Source organism: Falco rusticolus, chromosome 4 (genome assembly GCF_015220075.1).
Source record: "Falco rusticolus isolate bFalRus1 chromosome 4, bFalRus1.pri, whole genome shotgun sequence".
Taxonomy (NCBI): Eukaryota; Metazoa; Chordata; class Aves; order Falconiformes; family Falconidae; genus Falco; species Falco rusticolus.
In genome coordinates this window covers 44,676,665-44,691,291 of record NC_051190.1, presented here as the reverse complement: position 1 = coordinate 44,691,291, position 14,627 = coordinate 44,676,665, and the positions used below count along the sequence as shown (strand labels likewise).

General features: G+C 55.4%; 2 protein-coding genes across 2 annotated transcripts; one reads left to right on the top strand and one right to left on the bottom strand.

Annotated features, from left to right (window-relative positions):
* The first annotated feature begins 14 nt into the window (after positions 1–14).
* On the top strand, positions 15–5,728 carry TMEM221 (transmembrane protein 221). Its single transcript, XM_037383605.1, has 3 exons — positions 15–539; positions 3,894–3,979; positions 4,260–5,728. The coding sequence occupies exons 1-3, from the start codon at positions 250–252 to the stop codon at positions 4,775–4,777; spliced, it is 894 nt and encodes a 297-aa protein (XP_037239502.1). The 5' UTR covers positions 15–249; the 3' UTR covers positions 4,778–5,728.
* A 115-nt stretch (positions 5,729–5,843) lies between these two features.
* Positions 5,844–14,041, bottom strand: BORCS8 (BLOC-1 related complex subunit 8). Its single transcript, XM_037383624.1, has 5 exons — positions 13,939–14,041; positions 12,290–12,402; positions 7,850–7,914; positions 7,320–7,427; positions 5,844–6,398 (listed from the first exon to the last, which is right to left on the bottom strand). The coding sequence occupies exons 1-5, from the start codon at positions 13,973–13,975 to the stop codon at positions 6,356–6,358; spliced, it is 366 nt and encodes a 121-aa protein (XP_037239521.1). The 5' UTR covers positions 13,976–14,041; the 3' UTR covers positions 5,844–6,355.
* Positions 14,042–14,627: the final 586 nt, after the last annotated feature.

Here is a 14,627-nt window from a genome sequence, read left to right as displayed (position 1 = left end):
CCCACGGCGAGGGGCCGGCCCGGGGGCAGGAGGGGCCGCCCCGGCCGGGCGGCGGCGCGGGGAGGGAGGCGCACCCCGGCGGGGCCGCAGCTCCGCTGCCCCGGCCCGGTGCCGCTTCCCGGGCTGAGATCCAGCTTGGGAGCCCCGGTCGGGGAAGCTCCCGCCGGCCGGGGAGCCTGCCGGCCCGCTGCCCCTTCCCCGCTTCCCGGTGCTTCCCCCCCCGGTTCCCGGGGCCGGACGGGCCCCGCCATGCCCGCCGCCTACCCGCAGCGGGCCCTGACGGTGCTGCTGCTCTTCGGCACGCTGGCCGCCGCCATGGCCCTGCTCGCCTCCAGCCTCATCTTCCAGCTGCCGGCGGGGCGCACCGGTGCCGGTGCCGGTCGAGGTGCGCTACCGGAGCCGGCGGCCGCCGTGCTGCTGCCGGTGTCGGCTGTGCTGGCCGCACTCTGCCTGGTGCTGAACGTCAGCTGCCTCCTGCTCTGCCTCCTCCACGGCTACTTCAGCACCGAGCTGTGCCGGGGGCAGCCCGGGCCCGACCGGTGAGAGCGGTGGGGGCACCGGGGCTGGGGGGGGGCAGGGGCACTGGGGGGCACCGGAGCCCCGGGGGTGCTGTGGGGGAGGCTCAGAGGGGTCCTGGGCACGGGGAGGCTGGGGGGCAGCAGGCGGCTGGAGGGGAAGGGTTCTGCAGGGGACGGAGGGTGCTGGAGGGGTGTAGGAGGGATGGGGGGAATGAGGGGGCAAGGGGTGTCACCCAGGACCTGTCACAGGCTGCCTGTCCCCTTGGTGTGGGCTCATGCACAGCCCTGCCAACCCCTCCTGCACCCCAAGATCCAGCCTTGCCAGGGCCCCCCCGTCACTGCCCCTGCGAAAGGGAGTTGTGCGAGTGACCGATGCTGCTGGCACTCACGGGTCACAAAATCCCCCTCTGCGGCATTTGCTGGGGAAACAGGGATCTCTGTGGCTGACGCGCCCCATCGTGTCGGTGTAGCTGCGCTTAACGACTGTATCAACTAGGAGAAAGTTTATAGCAACCCGTCCACCCGGCTGCTGTACTACTGATCTACTACTAATACACGCTGTTTAATTTCCCTGGTAACATCCCTGTGTAACTCGCGTGTGCTGGGGTTGCAGGGTTACAGGAGCATGGGTCACAGCAGCCTGCGAGGCCAGTTCAGCTCCAGGGCCAAGGCCGGGGAGATGTGCTGGGCCCAGCCGCGATGCCCAGGAGCATCCCAGATTTGCCCCTGTGGAGCGGGAGAGCTGGGCATCTCGGGTCACCGCTGGGGTGACTGCGGAGGCCACTCGCACAGCACCAAAATGACCGCAGGCCTGGGATTGTTAACCACAGACATGTATCGACTTAATCATTACCAGCACATTTACACCTGGAAAACCATTTCCAAAGCAACTCCCCTCTCTGGCCTTGCTGGGGACCTGGGCTGGGTTGGTGCTGGCCTGGCCCAGCACCAGCTCTGCTCCTGGGTTAAAAAAAACCAACAAAACATCTTGTGAATAATCAGATTTAAAAGCATCTTGGTGGAAACTGGTCCGTAGGTGGAGGTCCTTCCCTGTAGCTCATGCGATGGGCCCCAGGGGACCATTTTGGGACCTTCAGCAAGTCAAAACTCATTTAAAGGAAATTATAATGTTTCAACAGTTACTTTTTGTCCCTAATTAGACAAACCCATCAATGCCTCGTGCTCTGTGTGGAGCGTGACGGCTGGAGGCACTCCAACTAGCGGCAGCATCTCCTCTCAGCGTCTTCCAAGTGAGACTGATGCTCGGTGCGCTCATTAACGGAGGAGAGCAAAAATTTCTGCAAAACACAAAGTTCCCGCAGCAAACTTTGCTTTCTGTGGGAGCTGACTTTCTGCTGGTAATCTGTTAGAGCAGCAAAAGTCCCCAGCAGCTGTAAATCTGAGCTCTGGTATCGATTTGGGCTGTAAAATGCACTGTTTGGAAGCGGTGAGGTTCGACTCCAACAATCCCACCTGGGAACCAGGGGTAGCACTAATCAGGCAGCCAGCTGGAAAGTCACAGGTAGAGACAGAGCGTGCCGGCGGCAGGACAGCCCGTTCTCCAACAGCAGCGACTTGTTCAAGGACTTAAGAGGACAGACCAACTGCCTTTGCACGGCTGTGGAGCCCCCCGGCTCATTGAGCAGGAAAGCTCGTCCCAAACAATTTGATTTTAAATAATATTTCTGTGCTCTCCCCCCCTGCAAAGCAAGAGGCTGCTTTTGGCTTTGCTGCAGGTGATACGAGGTGTTGTAGGGTTGGGAGCCCCGGGGTTGGCCTCCCTCTGCCTGGGAGCTCAAGCAGATCACTTAGGCTGGCCGTGCCTCAGTTTCCCCAGCTGCAACCCGAGGGTTACACTGGTGTTTGGGAGGAGAAGGGCAGGTTCTCTGGACACAGGGATGCTGCAGGCTGCCCCTGGGCAGGAGGTGCTGGCAGGAGGTGGCCCCTCTCCCCAATGTGGGATGCCGTTAGCTGCCATCTCCTCATGGCCGAGCTGGCCTGGCCCCACCGGGCACCGGTTTCATTAGGGGACCCGCTCACGTCCCAGGGACCTTTCCCACGTTGGGCTTGTCACACTGAATTACCGCTCTGCTTCTCAGCGCTGCGCTCAATAGTCCCAGCCAGCTCCAAACAAAGTCCTTCTCCTCCCTGCTAATCCTCCCCGACTCAGGTAATTAATAAAACAAAGCGGCTGCTCTTCCCCGCTGCCAGCGAGAAGCGGGTCCAGGGTCTATTAACGGCTCCTAGCTGCAGGGTCCCCATGCAGGCGGCAACAGCCAAGGGGCTACAAGAAGCCCGGGAGGAGGGGAGGGGGCCAGGCCATGCTGGGGGGAGCCTGGGCCAGGGCACAGCATCCTTGGCGGCAGAATTCACCCCGCAGGAGCTGGCTGCTGCGGAGGAGTGACAGGAGGGCTGGTCCTGCCAGGAGGATGGTTGAGCTGCTGCCCCTTCAGCTGCTTCTTCCAAGCCAGGCTGTGTTTCCAAACAGCTCCTGGAGATTTTTGGAGGTGGCCAGCAGGACCAGCAACGCCTTGTGCACCCCAAGTTGTTTCAAGGGACTCTTGGCAGCTTCCCAGCACACAGCCCTGCCAGCATCTCTCAGCACTCCCGTTTCCAACCCCTACAGTTGCCTCGCACCCGTCCGCCAACCTCCACCCTGTCCACACTACGCTGCGTCCCTTAACGAGACCACATCCCGCTCTCCCAATTAGCAGAGGCATCCTCTAGTGACAGCAGCCTCCAAAGCCCAGCAAGGACTGAGCTTTGCCAGGTCAATGGCTCCGAAGCTGCCCCAGCAGAGCTGCTGGCGGCTTGGCACAGAGCGTGCCGGTGGGAGGCACAGCAGCAGGCACAAGGGCTCTATGCTAGGTGGGAAACTAAGTCCCTGCTCGAAAGAAGCTTTTTAAGCATAATTCAAGCGCCAAGCCCCTTCCAGACAAAAGGCCTGCAATCCGAGCTGAGCACAGAACCCCAGTCCCAAGGGTGGAGAGAGAACCTGGCCATGCTGAAGTCAATGCGCCAGCACTTGTTGTTGGTTACCCGGAAAAAGCCTCCAACCCTTTGTCTCTTCCCAGCCCCTAGCCCCATCTGGTTTTTGAAGCACAGGAGCCACGAAGGAAAAGTTTGAAATGTTGAGTGATCTCCAAATCTGTTCCTGAGTGAGAGGGCAACAGCCCAGAGCTGTGCAAACCAGCAGCCAGGGGAAAACCCCAGTTCAGCAGAGGTCCTCGGGCTCAAACTGGCTCTGAACCTCTTCTTTATGCAAAAACAGTGTTTCAGTTTCTTAGCAGGGGCCAAAGCATCGGTGTTTTTCCTGTGCTGAGATCAGGGCCAGGAGATTGCACAGAGCTGTTCTTTTTCTCACCTGTTTTGCAGGGCAGACTGGTTCCTTCTGGACAGCCGCACCGTTCGCCACACTGCCATCGGCTTGTTCTGCTGCGGCGTCTCAGTCTACCTAACAGGCAAGTGCTCGTTGCCCACCAGCGCAGCCCCACGGGGACTGTGCATCTCCAGCCCAGACCATACATCCTGCGCTGGTTGCGGAGTGCTTGTCAGCTGCTGAGTTTCTACTTCAGCAGCGGGTTTGTTTTGCAAATGCCTTTGCCAGCTCATTCCCATAGCGTAAGCTTTCTGTTTGGGGTGACCAGCCCTCGCGAGGGCTCCTCTGGCCTGAATTGTGCAGGTCGAATTCATCGCTTTAGTCCTAGTTCCTCAAGACGTTCTGTGCTCTCTTCCTTCCAGCTCTCGCCATCTACATGCTGTTGCTGTTCGAACTGGAGGCCGGCATCGCCAGCGCCTGCATCCTCTCCTCTGGCATCATTGTCCTGCTGATCACGGTGACGCACGCCCTGGTACGGGCTTCCCAGGTTTCGCGCCGTAGCCACTCTGAGGTCTCCCACACCCTGTATGAGAACGACTCTGCCCAACACGGCGAGTCCTCCACCAGCGATCTGAACAACAAGAACATAGCTGCGCCCCGGCCCCGGTCTGAGATCCACCGGGAATTTTCCTTCCCTCCTTTCCTGGAGCACAAATCCCAGCTGGGCTCTCCAGCCAGCAGCAACCTCACCTCCTCGGGCAGCCCCGGGCTTCGCTCCGAGAAGGAGAGCTACAACCTGCCCCGAACGCACAGGACACTGTCAGCAGAGTCTGGGCTGCTGCAGGTGCAGGGCAAGCCCTGGAACAGCATCACGCAGGAGATGAGGAATGTGATGTCGCGCAAACCTGGAGCCTTGGGCAAGGACTCAACTCTGGTGTGAGTGGAAACGGGACCTTTTCACCCTGCCGCAAGCACCTGGGCCACAATTTGCATCTCTGTTTAGAGTTTAATATAGGTCATGTCTCACCAGGGCAGGGGTCTGTGCAGCCACTGCCTGATGCTCTTTACTTCTTTTACTGAGAAGACGCCACCTCCACTCAAAGCCAAAAGCCCTCAGCCACCTGCACTGAGTCCCTGTCCCCTCCTGTCACTTGCGATGCTGCTGACACTTGCCACCCTGCAAACACGAACCCTGCTGGCAGGGCAGCAGCTGGCAGTGCCCCAGCAGGACCCCCATGGCTGTCCCAGCTGCAGTGAAGGACATGAAACCCCCACTTCCCCCATGTGGGTGAGAAGCAGCAAGTGGACCTTGCCCACAAGCAGACCTACCCTCCTCCAGCAGACACCAGCTGATTTCTCCACCTGGCTGTATCTCCCTGCCTCCTTCCTTCCTCTCCATCCCCAGGAGCCAGCACGGCACCAAGTTTGTACAACCGACCCAGCAGGGCTTTCCCCCAGCATGCAGCCAGGAGGTGCAAGAAGAGCAAGCGAGAGGGAACCAGGAGTCTGCAGCTGCAGGGTGGGGGCTAAGGTGACAGCCAGCCTGCTGCTCGGTCACCAGCCCATCTCAGATTCCCTCTCACCTCCTGTGCCATTATCCTGAAAGACTCCCGTTATCCTGAGCACTCTGGAGACTGAGTTTAGCACTGCTTTGATCCCTGCATCCTTGCTAAATTCTTCAGCAGGACCAAACTGTTGGTTCCAGGATTGATCAATATCGAAGTTGCATCCTTTTTAAAGCAACCTCTAAAGCTGTGCATCCAGCTCTGCTTCCCACTGCTTGACAGGGGATGAGGAAAGTCCTTTTTCTGTTAGGTTTTTGGAGTTTGTTGTTTTTTGGTTTTTTTGAAGAACAGGACAGTGGTGTTTTGTTTTGTTTCTCCACTTGAAAGGCTCCAACACTGCATGTCTTTGTTTTGCTCTGTGCCCTTTGAAACACGCAGAGCCAGCAGGTTCCAAGACCCCCCAGCCCAAGGCGAGCAACAGGGGAAAGTTTTAGACAGAACTTTGTTTTTTCTTTTTATTGTTCTCACTAAAACCAAATTCAGCAAATCCCTGGCACATACACAAAAAACTTTCCTTGCAGAATGCCTCCTGAACAAAGCTGAAGTGTGCCTACGTTACGTCTTTACACAGCCATCTACAAAACACTGAAAGCAAGACCTAGTTTTTCTGAGATATTTCTGTGGCCAAGAGGTAGAAAGAAAAACGCCTCATAGCAGCCTGCCGTTGAAAAGAACTGGAAAGGACTAATGCAGAACCACACATCTCCCTTTTGCAGAGTGCTGTGAAAAGGGACACAACTGCTCCCCAGAGCACTCCCCCAAAGGCAGCCCTGACCCCAGCAGCAGGATTTGCCTGCGCAAGTGCAGCACCTTGTTACTGGGAACAGAGAGGCAGGCAGAGGCCTCTGTGCAACTTCACAGGTTGAACAGGTGGTTTCTCACTCCTCCCCGTGGTTGGAGAACACAGAGCTGTGCTGGAGAAGGCAGCAGCGGATGGCCAGTCTTGTCTAAAATCAGGAACTGGCTGGAGGATTCTTGGCTTGTGGGGCAACAGCGCTGTAGAAAGAGAGAGACAGTCATGTGCAGCAGGCAGGCAGGCCACCAGCAGAACGCGGAGAACCAGGGGCTCCCTCAAATGAAACCTCACTGCTTGCAGCTTAGGCAAGCACACCTTGCAGCGTGCGGCGCAGACCATGGCGCAGCACGCACCAGCGCCCATGGGTGTCAAGACAGCGAGGTTTGCAGCCACACCACCAGCAACACCCGTTAAAAATGCTATGGGCTGTGCAGAGTGCGACCCTGCCACACGGGCTACTGGGAGAATATGCAACCTGAACCAGAAGTGCCTAAGGTAGAGTCATTCTGCAGAGACAGAGGCTCCGTTTGCTGTGGTAGTTCTGTCAGGGATGGGCATTTGGGAATTCTCTCACTCCTGCCCAGTCAGACTCCATTACAATCATCGTTCTTGGGAGGGACAAATACACTAGACTCAGACAATCTGCTGGAAGATATTTTAGTAGCTGTAGTTCAACTGCAAACATACAAAAATGCATCATTGTTCTCCTACCACTCATCTCTATGGGACTCTGCTCAAAAAGGTGCCACATACACATACAAGACAGAGAATAGCACCAAAGGCAGCCTCTCACCTACTCCATTCTCAGTAGCATCAACTCATTCCAAATGCCTTTGATGCAACAGAGATTTAACGTATTACACAACCAAATATCCCTTTTTGAATAAGAAAATAAATTATTTTCCAGTTACCCTTTGGTAAACAAGATTATTTGCTTCCTAGTAAACAAAGCCAGAAGATGACTGGAAGGCAAGCAGCGTGCTCTTTCAAGTAATAGTCTAGAATCATATTACTGAGGTAACTGCTTGGCAGATTTGCACTGGGCAGCATGACATCACCAAAGCCTCTGCCAGCCAGAAGGGTCACCCAGCTAGACAGGCAGCGCGACATCCCCTTGCTACCTGCGGCCCTGAGCAGCATTCAGCTGATCCTTCATGGCTATGGCATGTTTGAGCAGACTGTCGATGCTCTTGAAGTACACGCTGCTGTCAGTCATGTTCTTTATGGCACTGTAAGAAGAAATAGAGGGGGGGTGGAGGGAGATGGAGGAGTGGTTAGTATTTCCAAAGGCACTGCAGTTTTAGAGTGTGCACGCACCCTGATGGAGAGGATTGTTAATGAGAAACCTCAGCTTTATGCATCCTCACACACTAGCTAGCTGGTGGGTGGATTTACTGCAGGAGGTTGGCAGGTCTGCAGCACACATGGACCTGGGGACGGGCTGGCACGCTCGGCACAGTGAAGCCCCCGAGGTTCATGGCTACAGTTCCGGGAGCGCTGCCTCATCCCCTCACCCCCTCGCCCTGACTATGCTCTCGCCCCAGCTGACACCAGGGAGGCGTCAGGGAAGCGCAGGTGGCTTCTGCTTTGTTTCTACCACGCCACCTCCGCGTGCCAACACAACCCTCCTGCTCGGAGGAGTCTCCCATACCTGCAGGCGTACTCTACGGTGTAGATGGCTCCTTGGCTTTGCTCCTCCCAGCTCTGCATGTCGGACTGAAAGAGAAGGCGGCACTGTTAGGTGCGCACCAGGCAGCCGCAGTGTCGCAGCCCGCAGCCGTACGCTCTGCCAGCCCTCCCCAAACCAGGGCTCTGGCTGCTTTTCACTGGGAACTGCATTTGGATTCTGTCTCCCTCTTAACAGCTTCTGACAACACTCCAGGCTCCGGGTGCTACACACGAGCATTTAAAATAAATATTTATTGTGTGTATTTCAGGAAGGGCTACTAGTTCAGGCCAGCACTTTGGCTACTCTGGCAAAATTCCCCTTGGTTTTAGATGTTTTAGCCCACAAGCCAGCTGAGAGCCACGATCAGTCAGGCTGCAAGCAACTGGCAACTGCACTGAGCACAGCAGACCAGCTGGATGTTTCAGGGCATCCAGATCTCCCGGTGTGTCTGGCCCAGCAGGTAGTCAGGATTGGAGCTAACACAGCTCCTGCAGAATTCGGTCCTTAGGCCTTCATGCCAAACCAGGTAAAAATTTCTTTCACAGCACTGAAAGTTCTCATTTCGTTAGACCTGCCACAAATGTTTTCATAGCTGCAAGCATTCCTGTCCTCTAGTCTGCTCTGAAACTCTGGCATCTGATCCCAAGCAGCAGCCAGCACCGTGCCCTTCCTTTCCCGAGCTGGAAGGAGCCCTGTAAACTTCACACAAACTCCAGCAGCACTGCACGCAGCCAGCGCTGGCAGGGGACATCATTGTATGCTGTAGCTCCAAGGAGAGGGAAAACCAAACAAATACACAAATCGCAATGAAAGCGCAGCTGAATTCAGAGGTGTAGCTCAATAGATAACTATTTCAAAAGTCCTTAAGTAGTTTGGGCATTCTTTAAAATATGTTCTCATGGGAGCTAATTCTCCAGTCTATTCTGCTGGGTCTAGTTACAAGCCAGGGAAAATCCAAGGGCCTCTTTCTGTGAGCAAAAGTGGTCGGGCAGGAGCTTGGACTTTGTCCAAAATCACTTCTGCTGTTCAAAGCCTGTCCTACATCAGGACGCTTGACCACACAGATTTAACCTACAAAAGAAACAAGCCTCTACATGCAGGGCTCCAGGCAGTTCTCTGCAGGAGAGGGTCCTTCGCCCCAGGACTCACAACCCCGCAGAGACTGCACTTGTCCCAGAGTCCAGTCACGGTTTACACAACCATATCTGTTGCTGCATGCAGAGGCAGCTGCAAAAGACACAGAGAAATCTTCTGGCAGCTCCTTACCCTGCTCTCTCCAAGAGGTGCCAGATGACCTTTAAGAACCATTTAGACCCTGCCATTGCACTGGCTCAGTGGTATGTCACAGCCACCTGGCTGCGGTCTGCCATTTCTGAGCACTGGTGGACTTAAATAATTTCCCAGTATCAGAGCTAGTGATGCCTCTTACCAGCATTCCCAGCACTTCCTGGGATTTTCATGTCTTTAATTAGGAACAAGAGCCTTTCCCTAGAGCTCCTCATTTCTTAATCTTTTCTTGATGTCCTTTCTTCAAATTCCCAAGACATGCCCTTGGATGCAGTTTAAGAACTAAAGCCAGCTATTAATACACAATAGCACTAATGATATATTACTATCGCTTGGAAGTAAATTAGCGAGGAGATGTAAGTTCTCAAAAGATCAGGCGAAATCCAGAAAGGCTGCTCTGTGCTGAGCAGGGCTTAGCGGTGTGGCTATGATGCGCAGAGGCAGCAAGAGCCTTGAATCACGCTGTATCTTATCAGGGAGGTGGTAAATCTGCTTGGAGAGTTTGAGATGCTGAGGAAGGTATTAAGATTATTGTTCTATCAAATCATAGAAAGTTGCTTGTTGTAAAAACGTGGAGGTGACCTTCTCCTTGCAAACTTTTCTCCCAGCACCTTCCCTCCCAATTTTTCCAAGGTTTAATCCCCCTGGGAATTTCAAAGGCCGAGTCTCAGGAGAACTCATCCAGCCAGAGACGTGAATTGCTGCGTGGCTGAAGGAAAACTGGAAACCACCAATAAATCCTGTTTCCTTTATACATTACTTACACCTTGAAACTAAATTACTTGAGAACGGATCCACACAGAACGTTGCTTTTTCTTCTTTTCTGTTCTGAAGAATTAAAACCACCTCACTTCAATGCCTTTGATCTGATTTAGATAAAACCTGACAGTGTTTTCACGGTGCACAGCCCAGCTGACACCCTCCTGTTCCAGTCTCTAGCCACAAAGCCAATGGGCTCTGGCAGAGCAACCCAAAATATCCATCCCCATCTAATTGAACGCTCTACTGTGACAATGGCCCTGTCAGGGGCCTGAGCACATCCCTCTCTCCTGGGGTTTGGTTGTCTGGGCTCAAGGGCTTGACAGGCCCAGCCTATTTGCTGCAAACAGCAATGCCTGAAACTGGGATAAAATGAGAGTGGGATCAAGAACAATGGAGAGAACCTGGCCACCAGCCCATTGGCAGCAGCCTAGCAGCACAGTCAGGACACTGGCCCAACCGAGTTGTGTTTAACCCTCCCAGTTCCTACCAGGGACCAGCAGGGAGGAGAACATGCTCCCAAACATGCTGCTGCAGCCTTTGAAAAAAAAATTAAAAAAATTAACTTGGGAGCTGACAATGCTGGAGGAAAAGTAACGAGCAGCAGCTCTGGATCTGCTCTTGTTCCAGCTGACACAAATAATTTTCTTGCCATTTTCTCCCAGCTCATGCCACATCAGTGCACCATTAAACACGCAGCCAGTAATCAGGAAAGCAGTTAAGAAGATGGAAGTGCCCATGCAGCGGGCAAAAGGAAATGGATGTGAAAAGCAGCACCTCCGAGCAAGCATCAGGAAATGTTTCTTAACATGAGAGCGGCAAACAGCTTCTTGATCTTCTCTGGCTCAGCATATTTTGAAAACCCATTGATGAAGAGAGTTCACTTAACCAAGTCATCCTCTTTGGGTGTGCCCCGGGGCAGAGGGCACCACGCAGTCAGTTCAGCTTTGACCTGATGCACACTGTCACTGCAGGGAGCACCATGAGCTCTTCCTCCTGTACAAAGGCCACCGCTGCCCCAGACAGGGCTAGTGGCCAGGGCAGGAGGGATGCTGCGAGCCTGAACGTGAAGGCATCAAAGACCAAAGGTATCTGATGCTTGTGCTGGCTGCAGTCACACAAGGGAATGCAGGGTCCTTGTATTTGCCGCTGGCATCGACAGGACAGTGTGACCTCCTTTCTCACAGGAATGAAGTGGAAAGCAACAGCAATTCCGGCTACAAAAGAAAATTCTGTGGGATGGCTGCAACAAGAGAATGAACTTAGATGAGCCAGAGAGGTCACGGAACACTGCGGGTAACAGCGATGAGCATGCTGAGCAGGGAAAATGAGAGAACCAACGGATTTCAGAGATCTTGGCCAGCATAAACCCTGCTGCCTAAGAACATGCTCTGTGTCCATTGCCTTCACTCAGCTGCCGCTTCCATCAGTGCTTCTGCGCTGCCCCTTGCCCTCATCCCCGTTACACACTGTTCAGCGATGGAAACTGATCTCTTCCCTCTGCATGACTTGTCATACAATTTGCTCAATTTCCTTTTGTTCAGGACACATTCCCTGAAACTGGGACTATCTTGATTAAATGAAAGCAAGTGACAGCTCAGGAATAATATTACAAACCTGTCTCCTGCATGCCAGTGATGCAATCACATCAGCATGTGCTATACATACATATACATCTCTATATACCTACCACTGCACGCAGACACTTATATAAAACGTTAATAAATAATTGAATAATAAAGTGTCACAATCCAGGTTAATTTGGAAACCAGGGCTGTAAAGCAAAGGTGAAAAATGGGGCCTGACAGTGCATTAGCATAGACATGAAGCAGTAATCTATTCATGAGACATCACTCCTAATGAATCATGACTGGCAGAAGAGGGAGAAGGACAACAACGCTGGCATTAAAGTGTCTGTGCTCCGTGCTCTGGAGGAAAGTAGGAACACAGCTGTGAGATGCGATTCATTATCCTGCTTTGCCTCATGCAGGCTCTTCTCACTTGTTTCTTCATGCTCCCCCTTCCCTCCTCCCGCCTTCCCCCTCATTTTATGCAGGAAATAAAAATCTCACAGTGTAGCAGGGGTAATAAGATTTAACATCTCCCTCCTCCCTGTACGAAACAGACTACTCATTTTTCTTTGTCTCCAGCTGTGAGAGCAGAGGACCACGGTTGGACTTTTCCACAGGTAAATTTGCAACATCCCCTCTGGTTCAGACTGAGATGGGGTCCCGCAGCACCTCTCACCCTGATGGCTGATCTCCTCTCTCCTTCCCGCTCTCCCCCAGGCAGGTGAAAAAGGGATGATGTGCTAATTTAGGACAAAATTTTGTGCCTGTGTTGCAGCTCTGGAGTTCAAAGCGAAGCATGGCTCACCTTGTGCTGTGCGAGCTCTGGAAGCGATCTGCGCACGTGCTCCTGCAGCCGGTACAGCGCCACAGAGGGCTCGTTGGCCAGGACGTACATGCTCTCCGTGAATTTGTCCGTCACTGCAACAAGAATAACAACAGTTATGGCAAGTGGGGAGCCACGGAGGGGGAAGGCAGGGTTGGAAAGGGTGCTGGCCTGGAGCACTGGTCCTGTCCCCAACACAACAATGGAGAGATCAGAGCAAAACCCCGTGTATTTTTCGTAATTAGTCTGTTAACAAGGATGTGAAAGCAAAATCCCACTAAACAGTTCCATTTCCACTCTCCCCACAATGGCATCTGCCACCAACAATGAGCTCGGCTCTGGCCGCAGACAGACCAGCCTGGGATGTCACTGCCTCCACGGTCCCCTCTGAGCTCTGGCTGCTCTGCTTTCAGGGACCACTCAGGTTGTGCCCATCACTGGGCCCTTTCTGACCAATTTGGAGGGGGCCGGGAGATGAGTGGAGCCCAGCAGAGGCCTGGCTCCCGTTCCTATGCCTGCAGCTGCCCCATCCAGCTGGGAACATCAGCAGCTCCTGGTCTCATTACCAGCTGCTCGGGTTCCTCTCTGCTCCGGGCCTTGAGCTCTCCTGAATCTGCCCCTCCAATGCTGCAGGGTCCTTCTCTTGCTCCCCTCCAGACACCTCCCCCCGGTGACGTGCTAAAAATGTCCCCAGGGGAGACATGGTGGCTTCCCAGGGCTCGGGAAGTATCGGTGCTGTTCTGAGCTGCCTGCTGAGCCACTGCCCCTCTCTCGACCCTCTCTCCTCCTGGCCCAAGCTCTGTCCGCGCCCCCCTCCCCACAGGAACACCTTTTCAGCTGGCAGTTTGCGCAGCTACATAGCAGCTCTGATCTCTGTTTCCCTGCAGGTTTGCAAGAAGATGGAAAAATCAGAGATTGTTTTGGGGCTGGTGAATCAGGAAGCATTTTCACCCGGCTGAAGCAGAACACCTTTCAGCCCCTGCATAATTTTCTATTTTAAGGACAGTTATTCTCTCCTCCTCCCTTCAGAGGTTTTGCTTCAGTGAGAGCTGCTGGGGTTCCACAGGTCTGGCGGGCTGCTGACCGCAAATGGGAATAAATGCAAAACTCTGTAGGAATAATTACACCCAGGCGGTGTAATTTAGGCAGGAACCGACGCTGCTGGCTGCCCATCCGTCCATCCATGTGTCCCGCTAGGCGAGCCGTGAGAGTGGGACACAAGCCCAGGATCCGGGGAGGGGGCCAACAGCCCCGAACTGCACCTTCCTGTCGGGGCACGTCGCCCCCTGCCCTGTCACGACCTCCAGGTCCCTATCGTGACTAACCCTGTGGGGCTTTTCTGGCTCCCGTCGTGACTGCAGTACCCTGTCACCACCCGCGACACCCTGTCACCATCCACCCTGTCGCAACTTGCCCTGCCCCGTTGTACCTTTCTCTCTCACAACCCGCAGGGCCCTGTCGTGACTTCTGCTGTCGCTGCAGAGCCCTGTCCTGCCCACGCTCTGTCGCCACCCACCGGGCCCTGTCGCGACCGGCCAACTCAGAACCGCCAGGGCCCTGTCACGACCGGCCCCGCGGCTCACAGGCCCCACCGTGCCACCACGCCCCCAACGGTCCCGGCCCGCTCCCACCTTTCTTCACCTTCAGCTGCATCTCGGGCTCCTCCATCCCGCCCCGCCGCCACTTCCGCTTCCGTCGGCGCCCGCCAAAACCGCCCCGGCCGGAAACCCCCGCGGTGCTCCCGCCGCAAACATCCCCGGCTGGAAACATCGCACCAGCGCTAAGTTCCGCTGTGCCCCCTCCTCCGCGTCCCCCTGCGCGGCCGAGCGCTCCCCCCAGCCTGTCCCCCCTCCCCGTGACCCGGCTCTTACGGCGGGCAGGCGTCGGGGGTGCCACGGGTGGCCTTCCCCGGGTCGGGCCATGCACCCCCGCTGCCTCCAGCCAGCCCAGCCCCCGGGGGGAGGTGTTAACACACCACTATCGCCCCTTTCCCCATCGGTGCCCCCTCCCCGGGTCTGTCTGTGGAGGCCTCGGGTGCGGAAAGGCCTCAAGCGCCCCGCGCTGCCCCCCCCCCCCCCCGACTCCCCCGGTGCTGTACAGGGGAGCGGGGGTGTCACCGGGCTCCTTGCCAGGCCACGAGGCGCGGGGGCCCCCCTGTGCCCCCCCGTCCTGTGTCCCCGCTGCTGGGCACTTGCCACCTCACAGCCCCGCCATGGCGCCCCGGGCCCGTGGGACTGCAGCCCCCCCACGCCCGGGCCTGGGGGCCGCTGCCCTCAGGCACAGCGAGACGTGGGGCGCCCTGAGGGACAAACGGGGGTTG

Excerpts from the sequence above, each read along its gene's own strand:
- TMEM221 (XM_037383605.1), top strand. The coding sequence starts at position 250 with ATGCCCGCCGCCTACCCGCAGCGGGCCCTGACGGTGCTGCTGCTCTTC. Across the intron at positions 540-3,893 it reads GGGCAGCCCGGGCCCGACCG|GGCAGACTGGTTCCTTCTGG; the intron begins GTGAGAGCGGTG and ends CCTGTTTTGCAG. Across the intron at positions 3,980-4,259 it reads CGTCTCAGTCTACCTAACAG|CTCTCGCCATCTACATGCTG; the intron begins GCAAGTGCTCGT and ends TCTTCCTTCCAG.
- BORCS8 (XM_037383624.1), bottom strand. The coding sequence starts at position 13,975 with ATGGAGGAGCCCGAGATGCAGCTGAAGGTGAAGAAAG. Across the intron at positions 7,915-12,289 it reads CAGAGCTCGCACAGCACAAG|TCCGACATGCAGAGCTGGGA; the intron begins GTGAGCCATGCT and ends CTTCTCTTTCAG. Across the intron at positions 6,399-7,319 it reads AATGCTGCTCAGGGCCGCAG|CGCTGTTGCCCCACAAGCCA; the intron begins GTAGCAAGGGGA and ends CTCTTTCTACAG.